This window comes from Enhydra lutris, unplaced genomic scaffold (genome assembly GCF_002288905.1).
Source record: "Enhydra lutris kenyoni isolate GAN:26980312 unplaced genomic scaffold, ASM228890v2 scaffoldscaffold82, whole genome shotgun sequence".
NCBI lineage: Eukaryota > Metazoa > Chordata > Mammalia > Carnivora > Mustelidae > Enhydra > Enhydra lutris.
The window spans coordinates 59,418-75,895 of NW_019154166.1; the positions used below are offsets into that span (position 1 = coordinate 59,418).

At 53.9% G+C, this 16,478-nt stretch overlaps 1 protein-coding gene across 3 annotated transcripts in view; it reads right to left on the reverse strand.

The window, feature by feature from the left end:
* LOC111161221 (zinc finger ZZ-type and EF-hand domain containing 1) overlaps nucleotides 1–16,478 on the reverse strand; it is a 98,393-nt gene that overhangs the window by 56,399 nt on the left and 25,516 nt on the right. For all 3 annotated transcript variants that reach the window (XM_022524811.1, XM_022524810.1, XM_022524809.1), the window contains exons 7-16: nucleotides 14,348–14,464; nucleotides 13,273–13,451; nucleotides 11,688–11,786; nucleotides 9,174–9,265; nucleotides 8,685–8,833; nucleotides 4,975–5,086; nucleotides 3,751–3,966; nucleotides 2,653–2,753; nucleotides 2,002–2,171; nucleotides 867–1,000 (exon numbers count right to left, since the gene is read on the reverse strand). In XM_022524811.1, the coding sequence (XP_022380519.1) occupies nucleotides 867–1,000; nucleotides 2,002–2,171; nucleotides 2,653–2,753; nucleotides 3,751–3,966; nucleotides 4,975–5,086; nucleotides 8,685–8,833; nucleotides 9,174–9,265; nucleotides 11,688–11,786; nucleotides 13,273–13,451; nucleotides 14,348–14,464 (1,369 nt within the window). The remainder of the gene's footprint in view (nucleotides 1–866; nucleotides 1,001–2,001; nucleotides 2,172–2,652; nucleotides 2,754–3,750; nucleotides 3,967–4,974; nucleotides 5,087–8,684; nucleotides 8,834–9,173; nucleotides 9,266–11,687; nucleotides 11,787–13,272; nucleotides 13,452–14,347; nucleotides 14,465–16,478) is intronic.

The following is a 16,478-nucleotide window of genomic DNA, read 5'->3' on the forward strand; positions in this document are numbered from 1 at the left end:
ACTCTGGAGCTCTCTGGCCTACATGTGTTCAGCATTGCTCAGAGAAATTTTTTTAAGCTTTTCTTTTTTAATACTTCGAGAGAGAGAGAGAGCACCCACCCATGCATGTGCCCCTGGAGGGGGCCGGGCAGAGAGAGGGACGAGCAGACCCCGTGCTGACCACAGAGCCTTATCAGAGAGAGAAATTTTTGTTCTTACATTGTCATTGATCTGTTTCCCCCTGTATCACACTCATTTTCCCACAGAAATACTACCCTCAGGACTAAAAATCTGAATCTTTGTACGGGATATTCCACTTGGTAACATACTGCTCATAAACCCTGAGAGCACTCTTCACCGGCCACTCCTGACGTCTGAGTGCAAGGGCAACAGGTAGGTGAGGGCTGCAGTTCCCTGCAGGGAGAATCTGAGACGCCTGGGAACAGGTCAGGGATTTCCTCTGAAATCACACGGGGGGGAGGGCAGGGAGAGAGCGGACGAGGCAGATCACCAATGAAACAAGTCGAGCCCCAGTTTACAAGTGCCCAACCTGGGGGGCACGTAAGGAGGATGGGGCAGGGGGTATCATATTTCCTCTAGTTTTGTGTTTGTTTTAGACTTCCCCATAACAAAGAAGCAACAACTGTTGAAAAGAATGCTTGGCTGCAGGGAAATCCTGAAGAGGAGGGAGACAATATCCCACTTTGTGAGACAACAGGCTACGTGAGCTGTTCCCTCCTTAAGGGCAGGGGTGGCGAGGGGCCGTCAGGCGGCTGGGTTAGGGTCAGCAGCAGATGCACACCCGGAACACCGAAACCGAGGAGACGCGCAAAGGAAAGAGGGAACCCTAACTGCCATCCCTCCAGACTCCCGACGTGAGTGATTACCATCATGGCGAAGAGATGGTCCCGCCGGCTCTGTCGGTCAGGAAAGAAGACGGCAGCGCCATTGAGAAGGGTATTCCTGACTTCTTGTTTTAATGTTTCCACGGGTGCAGAGTCTCCGTCCACCCTGTCCACCACTGCCGGGAAATGAACAACGGCGTCAGCTGTCACATCCCCCACCCCGCTCACAATGTCTGTACCCACGCTCGCCAGCCCCTGACTTGCCACCCCGCCGCGTAGCGAGGGCCTGTGTACAGCAGCACAGGAAATGCACTGCACCGACGGAAGGGCCATACGTACCAGTTTTCATTTCATTATTTCCCTGCCCTCCTGAGCCACAACCGTGCAAAGCCTTGACAGTCATTCCACGTGGCCACGTGTTTATTCTCTCCCCTCCCTCCCGTCCCAGTGTCTTCACTACAGTGAGGACTGAAGAGCGTGACAGTCGTCGCTATCAGTGTGACATGCCTGTGGTCAGAAACCAGGAGGAAGGGGCGCCTGGGGGGCTCAGTTGTTAAGCGTTGCCTTCAGCTCAGGTCATGATGCCGGGGTCCTGGGATCGAGCCCCGCATCGGGTTCCCTGCTCTGTGGGAAGCCTGCTTCCCCCTCTCCCCTCCCTGTATTTGTGTTCCCTCTCTCATGCTCTCTCTCTCTGTCAAATAAATAAAATCAAAAAAAAAAAAAAAAGAGAGAGAGAGAGAGAAAAGAAACCAGGAGGAAGACTCACTGATGAGAGACTAAATCCTGAACTCAAAATAATGACTCAAAAGAAAATCCAAGGAAACCCTCATTTTCCCAAGCAGTGACCCCTCTCCTGGGCTTGCATGAGCACAGAGTCCCTGTTCTTACAGCAAGAGGCCTGGCAGGCTACCAGCACGGTGTCACATTCAAGAAAAGCCCAGGGGCGCCTGTGGGGCTCAGTGGGTTCAGTGTCTGCCTTCGGCTCAGGTCATGATCCCGGGGTCCTGGGATGGGGGCCCGCATCAGGCTCCCTGGCTCCCTGCTCTGTGGGGAGTCTGCTTCTCCTTCTCCCTCTGCCCCTCCCCCCGCTTCTGCTCTCCTGCGCGCTCTCTCTCTGTTGAATAGACAAATAAAATCTTTTTTAAAAAAAAAAAGTAAAGGCCAGCCCAATCCCTACCGTCACATAAATGTGTGTGGAGCTCCTTGGCGGCCGCAGCCCCTGCAGGACTCTGCCGGGGAGCCTTTGCCTGCGGGCAGGCGGCCGGCCCGTCCCTCTGCAGCACGGAGAAGCAGCTCTGGAGGAGACGCAGAAGCAGGGTTTGGGCACAGATACATTCTTCCCTCGGGCTACAGAAAGGCAAGCACATCAGAGCGTTAGACGGCAGGTTGCTTTTTCCCTAAGCTAAACTAACTAACTCCTAAGCTAACTAGAGTCCTCCTAAAAAGGACTCTAGTCTACACAGCAGGCCCGGTAAAAAGAAGGCCAAGAAGAGGAAAAGAAGCAGAATGAAAAGAACCTCACACCCTGCCCGAGTCTGCCCACAGTGGGCCAAGGACACGCGTTTTCGACCCTACTTTTCCACCTATAAAATGAGGGCACACCCCAATGCTTGACCTGACAAAATGTTTGCAGAAACAATGCCCAAAGTATGTTACAGAAACGTGAGGTGCTGTCTTTAACAATAACCATTTCTCTCAAACGAGAACAGTATAAACCAGGGAGACGTCAAAGAATCTTAGAACAAAAAAATGGACTATTTGGAATATAAAAAGTAGCTTTTTCAGTTTTGTTTATATGATTATCACCTTATAACAAAGTCTGACCTACTTTTGCTTTAATTTACTGTAAAAATTCCAGAAGATTTGCAAATCAAGACCCGCGAAGTCCAGAAAAGATTTATATTTTAAGCCACTTTCCTTCTGCTGCACCTAAAAAATTATAAAAACCAGAAAAAATAACATTGAAAATGCATTTAGAGAAATACTGGGATGGCTCATTTACCATTTGATGGGAACAGGCGTAGGCTTCCCACACAGATGACGCAGACGCTCCCCAGCCCAGAAGCACACGAACAACCCTGCCCAGTGTGGCACTTTCTACAGGGCATGTGTATGTATGCACGGAGATGAGAACAGACGTGCACAGACGCACACGCACCACACAGAGACTCCCGACTCCATACACACCGTACCAGGGCACCAGCGAGATGACACAGCAGTGTGCTCAGACCCCCGCCCGCGTCGATGCTGCCCCAGCGCCCCCGCGGCTCTGCGGCACCCCACCTCCCCTCCCCCAGCGCCATTTATGTTTCCTGCTGGGACAGGAGAGCTTGAGTAACAAAGACCAAACAGATCGGAGTTAAACTGGGTCTCAGCAATACCCGCACCCCACCATGGGAGGGCGAGAGGCCCCACCGACCCCTGAGCTGAGTGGTGTGTTCTCTATGGTGATGGTGGCGAGAGTCTTCCCCAGAGTGAGCGGTCACTGCATTCTTACTAGTGACTGTATGAGTGACTGTACGAGTCAGTGTCAGGACCACAGACAGTTTCAAACCCTGACATCCTGGTACCGTCAGTGAGCAAACACAATCACCTGGACCTTGGAAATAATCCTCCCGGGACTTAAGAGAGATGGAAATCTCACAAGCTTACTCGATGTCCCCAGACCACCACCAGCCACCACGCGGGGGTCTTCAAGGTCTGTCTGTGGGTCTATTCCAGGAAGCATCACTGTGACGACCACTCGTCCTCCGGGGACTGATACCACGGATGCCCAGAGCCTCCCGCCCCGGCTCTCCCCACGCCATCCCAGCACCACCATGCCCGCAGCACACATGCCCCTGCACAGCTCGCCGCGGCCAGCTTTCACTGGTGCTGTGCATCTCCCTCAACGCCACCATTAACGTGCCCCACGGGAACGAGGTACCAGGTCATGGGCGAGCTGCTGAGTGAACTGAAGTGTCCTGAGGAGCAGGGTGGCCCCACAGACGCTGTCCTCCCCGTCCTTCCTGCAGTGGGCACAGACGGTGGGCTGCTCCACTTCCGCGCTCACCGGCCGCAGGTACCCGCTGATGCTGAGGCCCTGCACACCCAAGCGCTCCGCCGACTCCTGGCGTGTGCACAGGAACTTCACCATCAGGTACTAGAAGGATGGGGACATTCAGGGAGAGGGACTCAGAAGCCGGACTACAAACGGAAGGAGATACAGGCCTTTCTGGGACGGTCCCCCGTGACTTCAATGATCTATTAGGTCCCACTCTGCCTAGCATGGGGGCCCAAAAGGAAGCCCAACATCTCGACAAACAGGAAGAAAAACACTCGTGCTGACGAGTCAGGGTTTGGACCGGTCTCAGTGAGAGAAGCAGCACCACGCCCTGTTCAGGGCAAACACGGGCTAAGACACAATGAATGCGAGAAGCGCATCTGCTGTGCGGCCCCGTCGTTGTGGAAGAGAAATCAGGCGGGCGGTGAGAGCGGTCAGCAGGTGCCCTGAGGAACCCTCTCAAAGCCTCCATCGACCCACAGCCCAGGGCCCAGCGCCGTCTGCTCGAGGCCAGAGCCGCCCTGCAGGCCGCCAGCCAAGCTGACTCCCCGCTTCTTGCAGCGGAAGCTGCTCAGCCGGGCGCCGTCCGGACCCCATGGCCCAGACACGGAAGCACTTCCTGAGCATCTCCTCCCTCCAACCCTGAGGGCAGCTCCTGCTTCTCTCCCCGAAGCTGCTCACTGAGGCTGACACGAAGGCTGAGAGTAACTTGGCCCAGACAGAAGCGGCTGCCCTCCCAGCCACAGAGGCACAGCACTCGTGCCCTCGGGCCGGGGTGCTCCCCCCCATCCCCCCGCCACGGCTGTCCTGCCCCCCACAGCCTAGCTGGGCTGCGGGCGACGGTGCCATCACGGGCTTCCAGCGCTCGGTAGTGCACCCCCTTTCCTGGGAAGCCTGCCCCACTGGCCTGAAGCCCGGGGAGACGTGCTTCCCCAAGCCGGCCACAGCCCCGTGTGTCCCTGGATGGCAGCGTCCGTCACGGGGCCCCAGGCTCCGATGGTCCCGGCTCCGGCGCACACGAGCCGCGCCACAGGCAGGGCCGGGGCCAGAGCCAGAGCCGGAGCAGGGAGTAGCCACGTGGGGCAGCCGCAGCTCCGCACAGCTTACCTGGGCTACTCTGCACTGCCGCAACTTCACATCTGCTTCATCCCACTCTTCTTCCAGCTCAAACCAGCCAACGGGGTCATCCTCTCCGAGCTCTGCAGAGGGGCAACCAGCCCTGCGAACACACGGAAATCACAAAACACCGTCCTCTTCCCAAATTCTCAGGGGCCTAACGACTCAGGCGCCATCCGCGTGGCATTGAACTGGGAAGCTGGGCCTGCCGCGAGCAGTCGGGGCCCAGGTGTGGAAGTGGCTGCCGGCCATTTCTTCCCGCTCCTCAGCCTCCTTGGCACTGATATGGGAACGAGTATCAGCTCCAAACAGAATCTGGGAACTAAAGAGAAAGTCTGCTTCTCCAGATAACATGTCTGAAGAACAAGACAGTAACCAAGGCATCTCAGAGGAGCGACTCAGAAATGAGAAACAACAGCCACCATAAGCTTCTGGAAAGATCCCAAGGAGAGAGAGGTTCCGTTCTTTCCCCAGCTGTGGCCACTACGCGTACACCCAGCCCGAGGTTCAGCGCACTTGCGACAACTGAAGGGGAAGAGCCAGCGGACTTTCAGATCCTGGAGCTCCAAAAAGGGACGACGTCAGCCTCCTCACTTTTTCCTGTTCCTGAAAAGGTGCTTCCAGGAAAGCGTCTCAGCCTCAAGGGTAAAGGACAACTCCAGCTACTTCTTCTTAAAAATTAGACACTTGAGTTGTACTCCCTTTTCAGAGTCAGGTTATTGACTAATAACCCAAGGAGAAAAAGGCAGTCTTTCAAGTAACACTCCTGGAACTTCCCACGACCTAGTCTGCGGTACAGCTAGCAGCGCGTGAGTACTCTGTGCGGACAAGCACACGCGGGCATTCGTGGCAAGAGGGAGAAGACTAAGGATCCAGAATAGGTTCTGTAACGGGGAGAAAAAAATGTTCTCTTCTTGACTTAAAAGACTTTCTTGGCATTGGTCTTCCATGACATAATTAACCCTAAAACCAAGAGGACAGAAGGTATTTTGCCTTAACCCAAAACCATGTCAACGAGTTTCATCAACACCATGTTTGAGGATTCTGAATTCGCTCTGCGGCAGCCTTTGAGAAAGTCCTGGAGAGGAAGAGACAGATGGCCAGGCATCCGAGAGCACAGAGAGGCAACCTGTTGACCGCCCCACAGCAGACAGAAGGAGGAAAAGAGAACTGAGTGTCCGTCCTCCTGAGCATGGACAGTGCCAGTCAGCTGGCTCGGGAGCATGCCGACTGACCAATAACCAGCCAGAAGGACAGAAGACAGAAAAAAATGGGAGAAGACAGACACATGTAGTACATTAACCTCTTGATTTCGAAACTGGAGAGACACTGGTAACATGCAGGCCAAGCAAATCAGGATTTCAGAGTAGCTCAGGCCAGAACCAGAGCTAAAACGGCTAAGTGAGGAGTGAAGAGACCTACATCTGGTTAGAAGAAAATCCTACATAAAATGTGAAAGATCTTATTTAACAGGGTTAGGAGAAAAAAATTCATCGTAATATGTCCCAAGAATGGGACAGAGCTGCTTAAAAACAAGTGTAATCTCTAGTTACCATCAAAAAAAAAAAAAAAAAAAAGAGGATCTTTTAGGGGCACCTGGGGGGGCTCGGTGGGTTGAACGCCTGCCTTCCGCTCGGGTCATAATCCTGGGGTCCTGGGATGGAGCCCCCGTCAGGCTCTGTGCTCAGCGGAAAGCCTGCTTCTCCCTCTGCCTGCTGCTCCTGCTCCCTCTCACTATCTCTCTCTCTCTCAAATAAATAAATAAAATCTTCTTTAGAAAAAAAGGATCTTTTAAGAAGGCATATAGATACGGTGGGGAGGGAGACTCTAGGAATGAAGGAGATTTGTTCCAGTTCACGTGCAGGGCTGAAATCACAGGCGTAGACTTCGGCTGAGCTGCTGTGAACTTCAGCGGAAGCGCAGCGGGCTCTCCACTGGGAGGAGCGTCCTGGACACTGAAGGCCACCGGCGGATGCCCAGCAGAGAGGAAACTACTCCAGACCTGTGCTACTTGGTGTGGTCTGCGTGTGGGGACCAGCATCCACCTGAGAGCTCCCAACTCTGGGTAAGAGTCTCCCCCCAGAACTACTGAAGCAGAACTGGGGACGCGCATGCACAGCCAAGCTCAGTGGCATGGCACCAGGTGCCGGGCCACAGCAGCACAGAACTGGGTGCCAGATGAAGGCCACCGTTAACTCCAGTTCCCGTCCCCAGAGACAGCAGCACAATCAGCAAGTCCAGGGTTCTGCTCGGTGAGTTTTAACCCGCTACTGTGAACGCGGGAGACCATGCTACCCAAGGCTCACCAGTGAGCTCTGGGGCTGAATCCAACAGGTCCACTTGCAGACTTGATCCAAACAAGCCTGGGTAACGCCCGATCCCCCTGCCCACTCCCTACTTCCTTTACCGTCACCCCCTCGGCTTCATGATGACACACGGGGGCCTTCCTCCTGCCCCTCTGGCTGTTTCTCAGCCTCCTTTTTACTCTGTGGCCCTTTAAATGCTGGTGCCTCTCAGCATGCTGATCTACAACATCTCTCTTCTCTTCCCAGCCCACATCCTCTTCCAGAACAATCTAACTCACTTCAATTATCCTTCAAACATCTCTCCTACTGGTACCTTCTGTACCTCTTCCAGCTCCAATGCACTCTCCCAAGGAGCTGCCAAGTATCACCAAGTCTTCCTAGACCTCAAATCCAACAGAACCAACACTGAGCTCATCAGCTTCCCACAGACTGTTTTCCCAAGCTAGTTTCTATCAGAGAAGGGCCCTCCCAGTGTCCCCACCTGGCCCAGCCAAAATCCCAGGCCTCCCCAAAGCCTCCACCACCCCTCCTTCTCTGCTCTACCCTCAGTTACCATCTGGTGGTCTCTCCGTCAATTACCAGCTCTCCACCACTGCCCGTGCTGCTCTGGCCGAGGGGACCTAGACCTCTGGCCACCTCCTCCCTTTCCATTCTGCATCCATGCTGGCTCTCCCCCAGCCACACTGCACATAGCATGATCCAGACCAACACTTGTAAAACACACATCTGGCTGCCTTGTTCTCCTCCCCTAAGCTCTTCAACACTACGCTGGCCACCCAACCCTGCTTAAAGGATACAGTTCTCGCCCTGAGCCAGAGACACAAAGACCTTTAGTGAGCGGGCCACTTCCGGACCTCTAGTTCCACGTCCCAGCACTCTCCCCCTCACAGTGACTTCTGGCACCTGTGTGCCCCTGAGCCTGCCGCAGCTCACCTATGAGGGCTCAGGTCCGCTATGCTCTCTGCTCGGGATCTCCCCTTTAACTGTACACCCTCCTTAGCTCTTAACACAAACAACACTCCCTCCAGGGTCTTTCCTCCCAGAGCCCCCCGTCTTGCCCAGTGCTGACCACACTGTGACGCTGCTGGTCTGAGTAGACAGTGAGCGCCACAGAGCAGCGACTATACCCACTTGTTCCCTACATCTCTTCTGTGGCGAGCATCAGGCCCCGAGCAGAGTGGGTGCTTAAAATACCCCCAGTGAAAGCATGTTTAGGAGGAGGGAGCTTGGGGCATATCCTAAAACATGTCTTCATGGGTGCTGCAGGAATCAGTGAGTGCTCAAGGCCACTGGGGATAAGCAAGGGGCACCTGTCTGTAGAGACATGAGCATATCTTGCCATAAGAAAATGCATATAGCCTTATTAACTACAAAGATTTTTATTCTGTTCCTTACCTGCTTTTTACAAATTGCCTGAATTCCTGAAGCTTCCATTTGTCATATTTTTCAAACCTCTTGAAGTGTTCTTCTGCGTGGAATTTATCAGAAGAGGAGTTATAGGCAAACACCAACCCACACTGGGCACCAATGCCACCACGTCGAACCTAAAAACATGGAAGGTACAAAAGTCCTATGGGTGCTGTGTTTCCAAGAAGTACAGTTAAATTCATAGAGCTCGAAGCAAATTCAAATGAGCAAAATGATATTTTGAGTTCATTAAGTCGGGAAAACAAAAGAGCTGCTTCCTAAGAAGCAATGCCTTCTAGTCACATGTCCCCAGACAACGATCTCCTCATCTCTGTGTCCCAGCCCTCCGCTACACGCCTGGCACAGAACGGTCGGTCACCACATGTGCAATGAAAACCAGGGACACAGACTCTGAAATGGAACCCTGTCTTTAAAAACATCAGTAACGTTGCTTAAAGAAGGGAGTATGAGAATTACCATAATTCTGATCTGTGTAACTTGGAACGCAGATTCAGTTCCTGTAGAAAAAATGGTACTTGCTCTGGTCTTCCCAGTCTCTGTAAGAAACCCTGCAAAAGGAGACACTGAGGTGAGGATGGCCAACTCATCTGTCATAACCCTAAGAACTAAGACCAACCAAGCACACCAGATCCTTTGCGTGTGGTGGCGGGGAACTAGTCTGCCTGGTATTTTCATAAAAAGCAAAAAGAGATTTCCCCTCTGCATAGGTGTGAGCTCACTGCCAAGGCCCAGGTAACAGACAGTGGCTAGGGACGGTCTCCTCGACCACACCGCAGCCCTGCTCTGACGATCAAGGAACAAAGTCGATAAAGACTATGACTTAAATTCGAGCAGAAATAAGACCGGACAACCAGTTATCTTTTTGTGCCATTCCTAAAACTGCACCTGACGCCCAACTACTGACAGAGGACATGGGCCTAGAGCACGACAGAGGGATGATGAGGCTTCTGGAACAGTGTCAGGAAAGCCTGTGCGAGACTCTGAAATGGGTGTTCCGTGGGCACACTCTGCGGGCGACCTCCAGCGCTCACTGTCTGTGAGCGATCTCACGGCTCCATGAACCACACTCGAGTGTTGGTCAGTTTTGTGTCTCTCTGTGGACTCCTGCTGGCATTCGTTGGTCTGTACATATCATATGAATTCTCCTGTGAACTGTTCGTAACACCTTACTGGGCCCTCACGAATCAATGACATAAATAAAAGTGTAACTGTTCGTCTTTCATTTGTATGAAAGTCATGGTTTACCTCTTTTGTTGTTGTTAATTATCCTTCAGTAACTCACAAAAAGGTCGGCTGCTAGACCCAGGCTTCCTTTCTCTCCCGCGCCCCTGCAGCTGACAGAACTCACACACGTGCCCACGCCGCTGTCCTGGAGCCGCAAACGCCCGCAACCCGTCTACCCACGCAAGCCCCGAAGACCACACCCGCGTCTGATGCACCGAACTGCATCAGCAGAACTGTCTGAACTGGAACCTCCACACGGCAACACGTGGAATGTGTCACTGAAACCAAGAACATGAAACGCACAGGAACATGGACTCACAGCAGAGCCGCTGTGGCAGGACCCGGCCGCTCGGCAGGGACCACGTGCGCAGATGTGGGCAGCCGCTAGCCCGCGGCTCGCAGCCGCTGAAGCCGTAACGGCCTCAAGAGAGCCAGACTCTCTTTCAGCGGCCCTGCCACCAACACACACGCGAAGGGTTCTCTAAAGGCCAAAATAAACCCACAAAGCCTGAAAGGTAAACACAGAACTGGCTCTTCCCATCCTTGGTAAAAAACACGCAGCTGCTCCTGGGATGCCCTCACACTCCGTCTGTGTGGGTACCATTCCCCCCAGTTCACTCTCTCAAAATGACAGCAAAGAGAATAACCAGTCGCAGAGCTGCAGAACTGGACAAACGCACATCGTCAGTCTCCGGGCAGCCCTGGCAATCCCGGCGAGCAGCGGACAGGACTACTGGCACTCCGGAGGGCCACGTGCGGGCTCCCTCGGCAGGGAGGACATGGCAGGCAGACACGCCTCCGGAACACGCACCTCCCGGCACTTGGGGAACACGAAGCCTCCCCACGAAGAGCGCTCCCCCCGTGCCCCACGCCGTGGCGGGCAGTGCGCAGCCTGCGTGGCCCTTAGCGGTCCTCAGTGGGACAGGGGAGGGACGCGGGGAAGGAAATGTCCCTGCGGAGGCCGCGCTGCATGGAGAGGACCGCAGCAAGTGTGACCTGCGTGAAAGTCTACAGCAGGCGAGGTCCGCAGCCAGAGGAGGTGCCTCGGGGAGGAGCACAAACGCAGGGGACACGACAGAGAAGAAGTGACCACAGAGAACACATGCGGCCTGCACCGCTGTGAGGAAGGCCAAGGAGAAAGCAAATCCAAGGCCAGGCAAGCCCGGCCAGTGCTCGGTAACGGCCAGAAGACTCCCCTTCCTGGGCTGCATCGGCAATGTCCTAAGCAGGGCAGCGAGCGCAAGGCGGCGCGTGCAGGAGATGAACCGGCTGGCTGGTGAGACGGAGGAGGAAGAGACAGACCCCCGATGAGGGCAAGGGCCCACCACCGCGCAGGGCAGCGCCTCGCAGCTACCATGCCGACAGCCCCCAAGCAGGGAGATTCCTCCAGACACACCCGATCCAGAGGCGTCCGCCGAGAAATACCCTCCTTTCCAACAGTATCCCGCCTCAGATCTGCTGCGTTTCTTAATGCTTTAGGGTAACACCACAGAAAGATAATCTGAATTTAAAAGCGGTAACTTTTTAATCTTCCAAAAGGAAGAGTCCTTGCTTTCCAGAACCGAGAGCTCTCCAGCACTCAGCAGTCGTTAGGGTGACCCACACCCAGCGGAGAACAAGGCTGCGATAAGGAGAGCAGACAGATGATTCAAGAGCCACGGCCGTGCGGGCCAATCTGCTGTGCAGCCCATGGCCCTGCGTGCCGCAGCCTACCCGTTCCCACACGCGCACGGACCAACCACTCACCGTCTCTGGTCCACGGCTCCACCAGGAGGTTTTCCGGTCCTGACTTCTCTTCTTTCCCTTTGACATCACAGGCCTGAAGGATCAGCTGAAGAGGTTTACCTGGACAAAGTGAAGAGAGAATAAGAGCCTTAAGCTGGTGTAGCACGAAAAATAAAACTAGCAGGCACGTCCGTAGGACTGGAGAGCAGGTGGGCAATGCGGATGACGGGAAACACACCTGCTGGAATGCACCTGCTTCCAGCTGAAACAGAGAAGTGGACACCATCCTTCTCTGCTCTCCTGACGAGACCAAGCACAGTTTTATGTCCCTACGTGAGTCCAAGCAGAGGACTCCAGAATAACCACTCCTCAGAAACAAAACGCGCTGTAAGACAGAGACTGATGCCACACATTCAACATGTCTGGGAGAGGGAGCCCCAAAATCGTGTTCTGGAGCCAACAGCTAATTTTATTACAGCTGCGCTTTTTTTTATTTTTTATTTTTTTTACAATTGCATTCAAATATATATAGTATCTTAGGGTCTTAGGTCTTGTTTCTTTAATATAACTGCGGCCAAAGTTTGAAAGTTTCAAGATTTTTAGAAAGCACCGTTTGCTACAACGACTTGAAAGCTTTTCCTTCTCCTTTGTGTTACTAATACTATAACGAATACCCATTAACCTATAACCCAACCCATAACACTGCCTGTGCAAACACTCCATCCCGCGTCCCTCCCCTCTCTGGTATTCCTGCCCAAACAGCTGCTCATCAGAACTGGTAACTTCCCTGGATGGTACCTTCCAAACACTACGTACGGATCCCTCCCATCCAGCCGTGCCTGTTATGGGCTCCGACCCCACCAAAAAGTGACCTTTTCAAATTTAGGGGGCAAACTGGATTTACAAGATGTCAATTATCTGACCTTAAATACTAAACATAAAATGAATCATTAAGTTGTGTTAGGCAAAGGTACCAATACCATGGCAGAAACAGCACAGTCTGCCCCTAGAAGGAGGGGGCAGAAGGAGACGGGACCCAATACTGTACTCTGGGCAGACATGTCGCTGCCAGAGGCCGGGATGGCACGAGAGTTGTTCCTCACATACCAGCTGATGAGGGTTGGGGGGCCCATCCTGAGTCAGTGGGAAAGTGCTAAAGGGGATGGTGGCCGGGCCCAGGCAGGAAAGCGGGGTCGGGCACGGTCGGGCATGCAGCCCGCACAGGGAGCAGTCTCAGACCAGGATGCTTAGTGCTGTGGTCTGGGTCAGGTCCCGCCCCCCCAGAAGGGAGGGACTCCAACTTCCCAGCCTCCTGTCTGTGCAGAGAGACGCATCTGCACCTCATCGAGGATGGCTGGTGACCGGCTGACCACAGAGCCCAAGTGGTCTGGCCAGCAAATCCTGGAAGTACAGCCTAGGGGACACTCAGGCCCTCTTCTGATGCTTCCGTCAAGGAACCCACAGCCTCCTTCTCCCTGCTGGCCCCCAGAGGAGAGGATATGTTCGGCCCAGAATCACGGGGTCGGTGGGAACCGCTCGAGGAAGTAAGTGAGATGCCAGGTTAGCGACGGTGTCAGGGCCCATCTGCCGCGCCCCACTTATTTACCGTATTTAAGCAGCAGGCTCTGCCTGACGGACGCCATGGAGGCGATGAGGGACGAGGCATCGTACTGCGTGTCCAGATGCTCACTGATGGCGCACAAAGAGCTCAGCACCTTGGCAACACTTCCTCTTGCCAGTGCAAAGGCCAGAAGGGTTAGCTCCACCTCGGGAGTCGAGCAGCAGCTGGAAACAAAGAGGAAGAACGTCTCACTTCTTAACGACGCGAGGAAATCCAGGCAGCCCCACGCCCACGTAACTGACCACCATCAGTGAGATCCACCTATCCGATGCTTTCTCTACCTGGGTCACAAATACTCAAAATCCTCAAAGTAATCTACAGGAAAACGAAATCAACCCAGAGGACGAGGACATTAAATCCTCCCCTCTGTGCCGTTATTAACCTGTAACTAGTAAACAACGCTAACAGCATCAGTTTCAACCAGTCCAGCTTTATAAAGCAAACACAGACGCCACAAGTGCAGGAGCCGCTACGGTAAGGCCCTGCTGCTAACAATGCCAGGGGCCAGGGGCTCGAGGGCTCACTCCCTCAGGCACGAGCAACCTGAGCCAGACTCTACTCTTCTCCCGCTCATTAAACACATTGCACTGAAACTCCTGACACTGTCCTGGGGTCTCGGGACTGGGCCTGTGCCCCGACACAGGGCACGGTGGACACAGAACAGAGCCGTCCCCACAGCAAGCAGCATATCTAGCAAGCCAGACTAAGGAGCCTCACCCAGGCCCACAGACTTGTCCCTGTGCAGAGAGGCACATGGGCGCCTGGAGAGGCCATGGGCTGGGGCTCCCAGGAAGCTGACAGCTTCTGTACTGGGGTCTCTGAGACACCCGTTCCGGCTGCATCAGAGGGCCCCCCCCACCCCGCCCCCTGAGGTCAGGTGGTGTGGCTACATAATGGAGCTCAGAGGGCTGAACCATGGTTTCACCTTTTCTTCAGTCACTAAACACGAGCCATGTTTAGTGCTGATCTGTAGAAGATTTTAAAAAATGTTTTTAAAGACTTAACAAGCATATAGACCCTCTACCCTCTACAAGCCCCACCTCATCAACCTTGACTTTACCTAGTTATCCTTATGAGGAAGCTGTCCACTTCTTCTAGAACGTTGGGAGACAGGAAAGTCGAGAAATCTGTAGATCCTGGTGAGAGGGAAAGCGGAGGCATGTGCTGCAGTGCCTTCCTGCAAGTGTGAGACGGAAAGTCAGAACCGACCAGGCAAAACCCTGACTTAAAACTGCTCGATGAACACCAAACCGTTGACGCCTGCTAGGATCAGTCCCTCATGAACACAGTGTCCCTGCAGAGAGCCTGGGACACAACGTCAAACCAGCCCCTCCCCCAGGAGTCACAGTCCCAAGTCAGTCCGTGGAGTTTCCTTCAATTTTATTTATTCTCTCTTTTAAGAGTCCATTTCCCTCCACAGAGACTTAGTCCAGCCTTCGGGATCTCATCTTCATTTCATGTAGGGTGGGCAGAAGACATGCATCCCTGATGGAAAGAAGCCCCATAGTTCCTACAAAATGTGACCCTGGAGGCAGAGCAGTGTTTGGCCCAGAAGAAGCTCAGGTCGTGTGTCCCCTCTTAAGATCAGTGGTATCCAAGACAGGCCACCGATTCTCTTCCCTCCTGACCAGGAGCACTCGTCAGGGCTTCTGCTCCTCCCTGCGTTTCCTGCCTCTCTACCTTAATGTCTGCTTCGGGGCTTCTCTTCTCTCGCCTGCTCTTACGCTGATCTCTCTGAATCCCCCAAAAGTTCTCCTGAGTGAGCGCACCACGAACAACATGAAGGCATGCAAAAGGAAGTCAAGATGCTACAGCCAGCAGTTCGCTCGAGGTACCAATCACGAGCACCCTCAGCGGTACTCCTCCCACCCCAACAGAGACGGCGCAGCAAGGCCGACACAGTGTCAACGTCCCTCCCTCTCACGCTCCTCCCCACTCTGCCAGGACCCGCGTAGCCACACGAAAGGCAGCTGCTCCGGGAGGCCCAACGCACGTGAGCACACAGCGATTTACCAGACTTATTTCTACTGGTACAACACTTTTGTTTCATAATAATTCTTTTTATTTTTCCTCATTCATTTTCTTCAAAAAAACTTACAGTAGTTTTAGATCCCTGATATTTAAACATTAGGAGTGAAAACGTAACTGCAGATTAATATTACAACTGTTTAGAAATATAAACTTTAAACATATCCATTGCTCAACAAACTTGGCCTATCTTTATAAAATTAAGGTAGAAGCTCATCTTCCATCCCTTCCTGAGAATTCAGTCCACAAAGGAGGGCTGTACAAGGCAGGCACTCGTGTGTGTCTGAGGGGAGGTCACCGAGGGGCATGAGAAAGGTATGTGCACAAAGGGATGGCCTGGCAGGGAAGGTGAGCACTGAGGAAGGCACCTGGCGCTGGGCGAGGGGACCCAACGAGCAGGGCACGTGCCCAAGGATGGCCACAGCGACTGCGGGAGTCGGGGAGGAGGGTGTCCAGGCAAGGGCAGGGGAGATGGAGGCGGGTTACACGGGTAAGTAGGGAGGATGGCGGCAGTTTTGTCGTTATCCGAGAAGGGAGGCTCAAATGCAGAGAGAGGAAACCGAGAACACGCACTACCACTGTCCGCCAACACTGTCTAATGCAGTCATGCAGGATTAGAGGCGGGAGGGTCAGGCCAAAGCCTAGAGGTCTCAGCACCACAGATACAGAAATGACCACGGGTGTGAATGTGTGTCACGTACACACACATGCACACTACTTATATACAAAGGTGCCCTTTCCCGCGGGGTCTGCTCAGGGGGCCTGAGAGGAGCCGGGGGCCCGTGCGTTTTGTGTCGAACTCCCATCCCCCGCCCAGCGGGCCAGCGGCTCCCCGAGACAGCAGGGGATCCAGGACTGGGGCAGGGAGCCTTCGAGGCGGGCCCGCAGTATCTTGTTGTTCTCGAAGAAAGTGAAGAAGTGTACCATGTTGCCGCGGACACGTCAAAAGGACACAGAGCCAGACCAAAGGGGTTCCCACTGGCCAAATCCGAGCCAACTACACGTCACCACTGTGACCGTCACCACAAGCCCGTGACTAACGCGGCGTCAGGAGTCCACACCGATACAAAGTCTGAGGACAGAGGGATGCTTACAGTCTAGAAGCACCTCCTCACGAGACGCCTACTAATCGCCACGACAAAAAACCCCACTAAGGTGGAAAC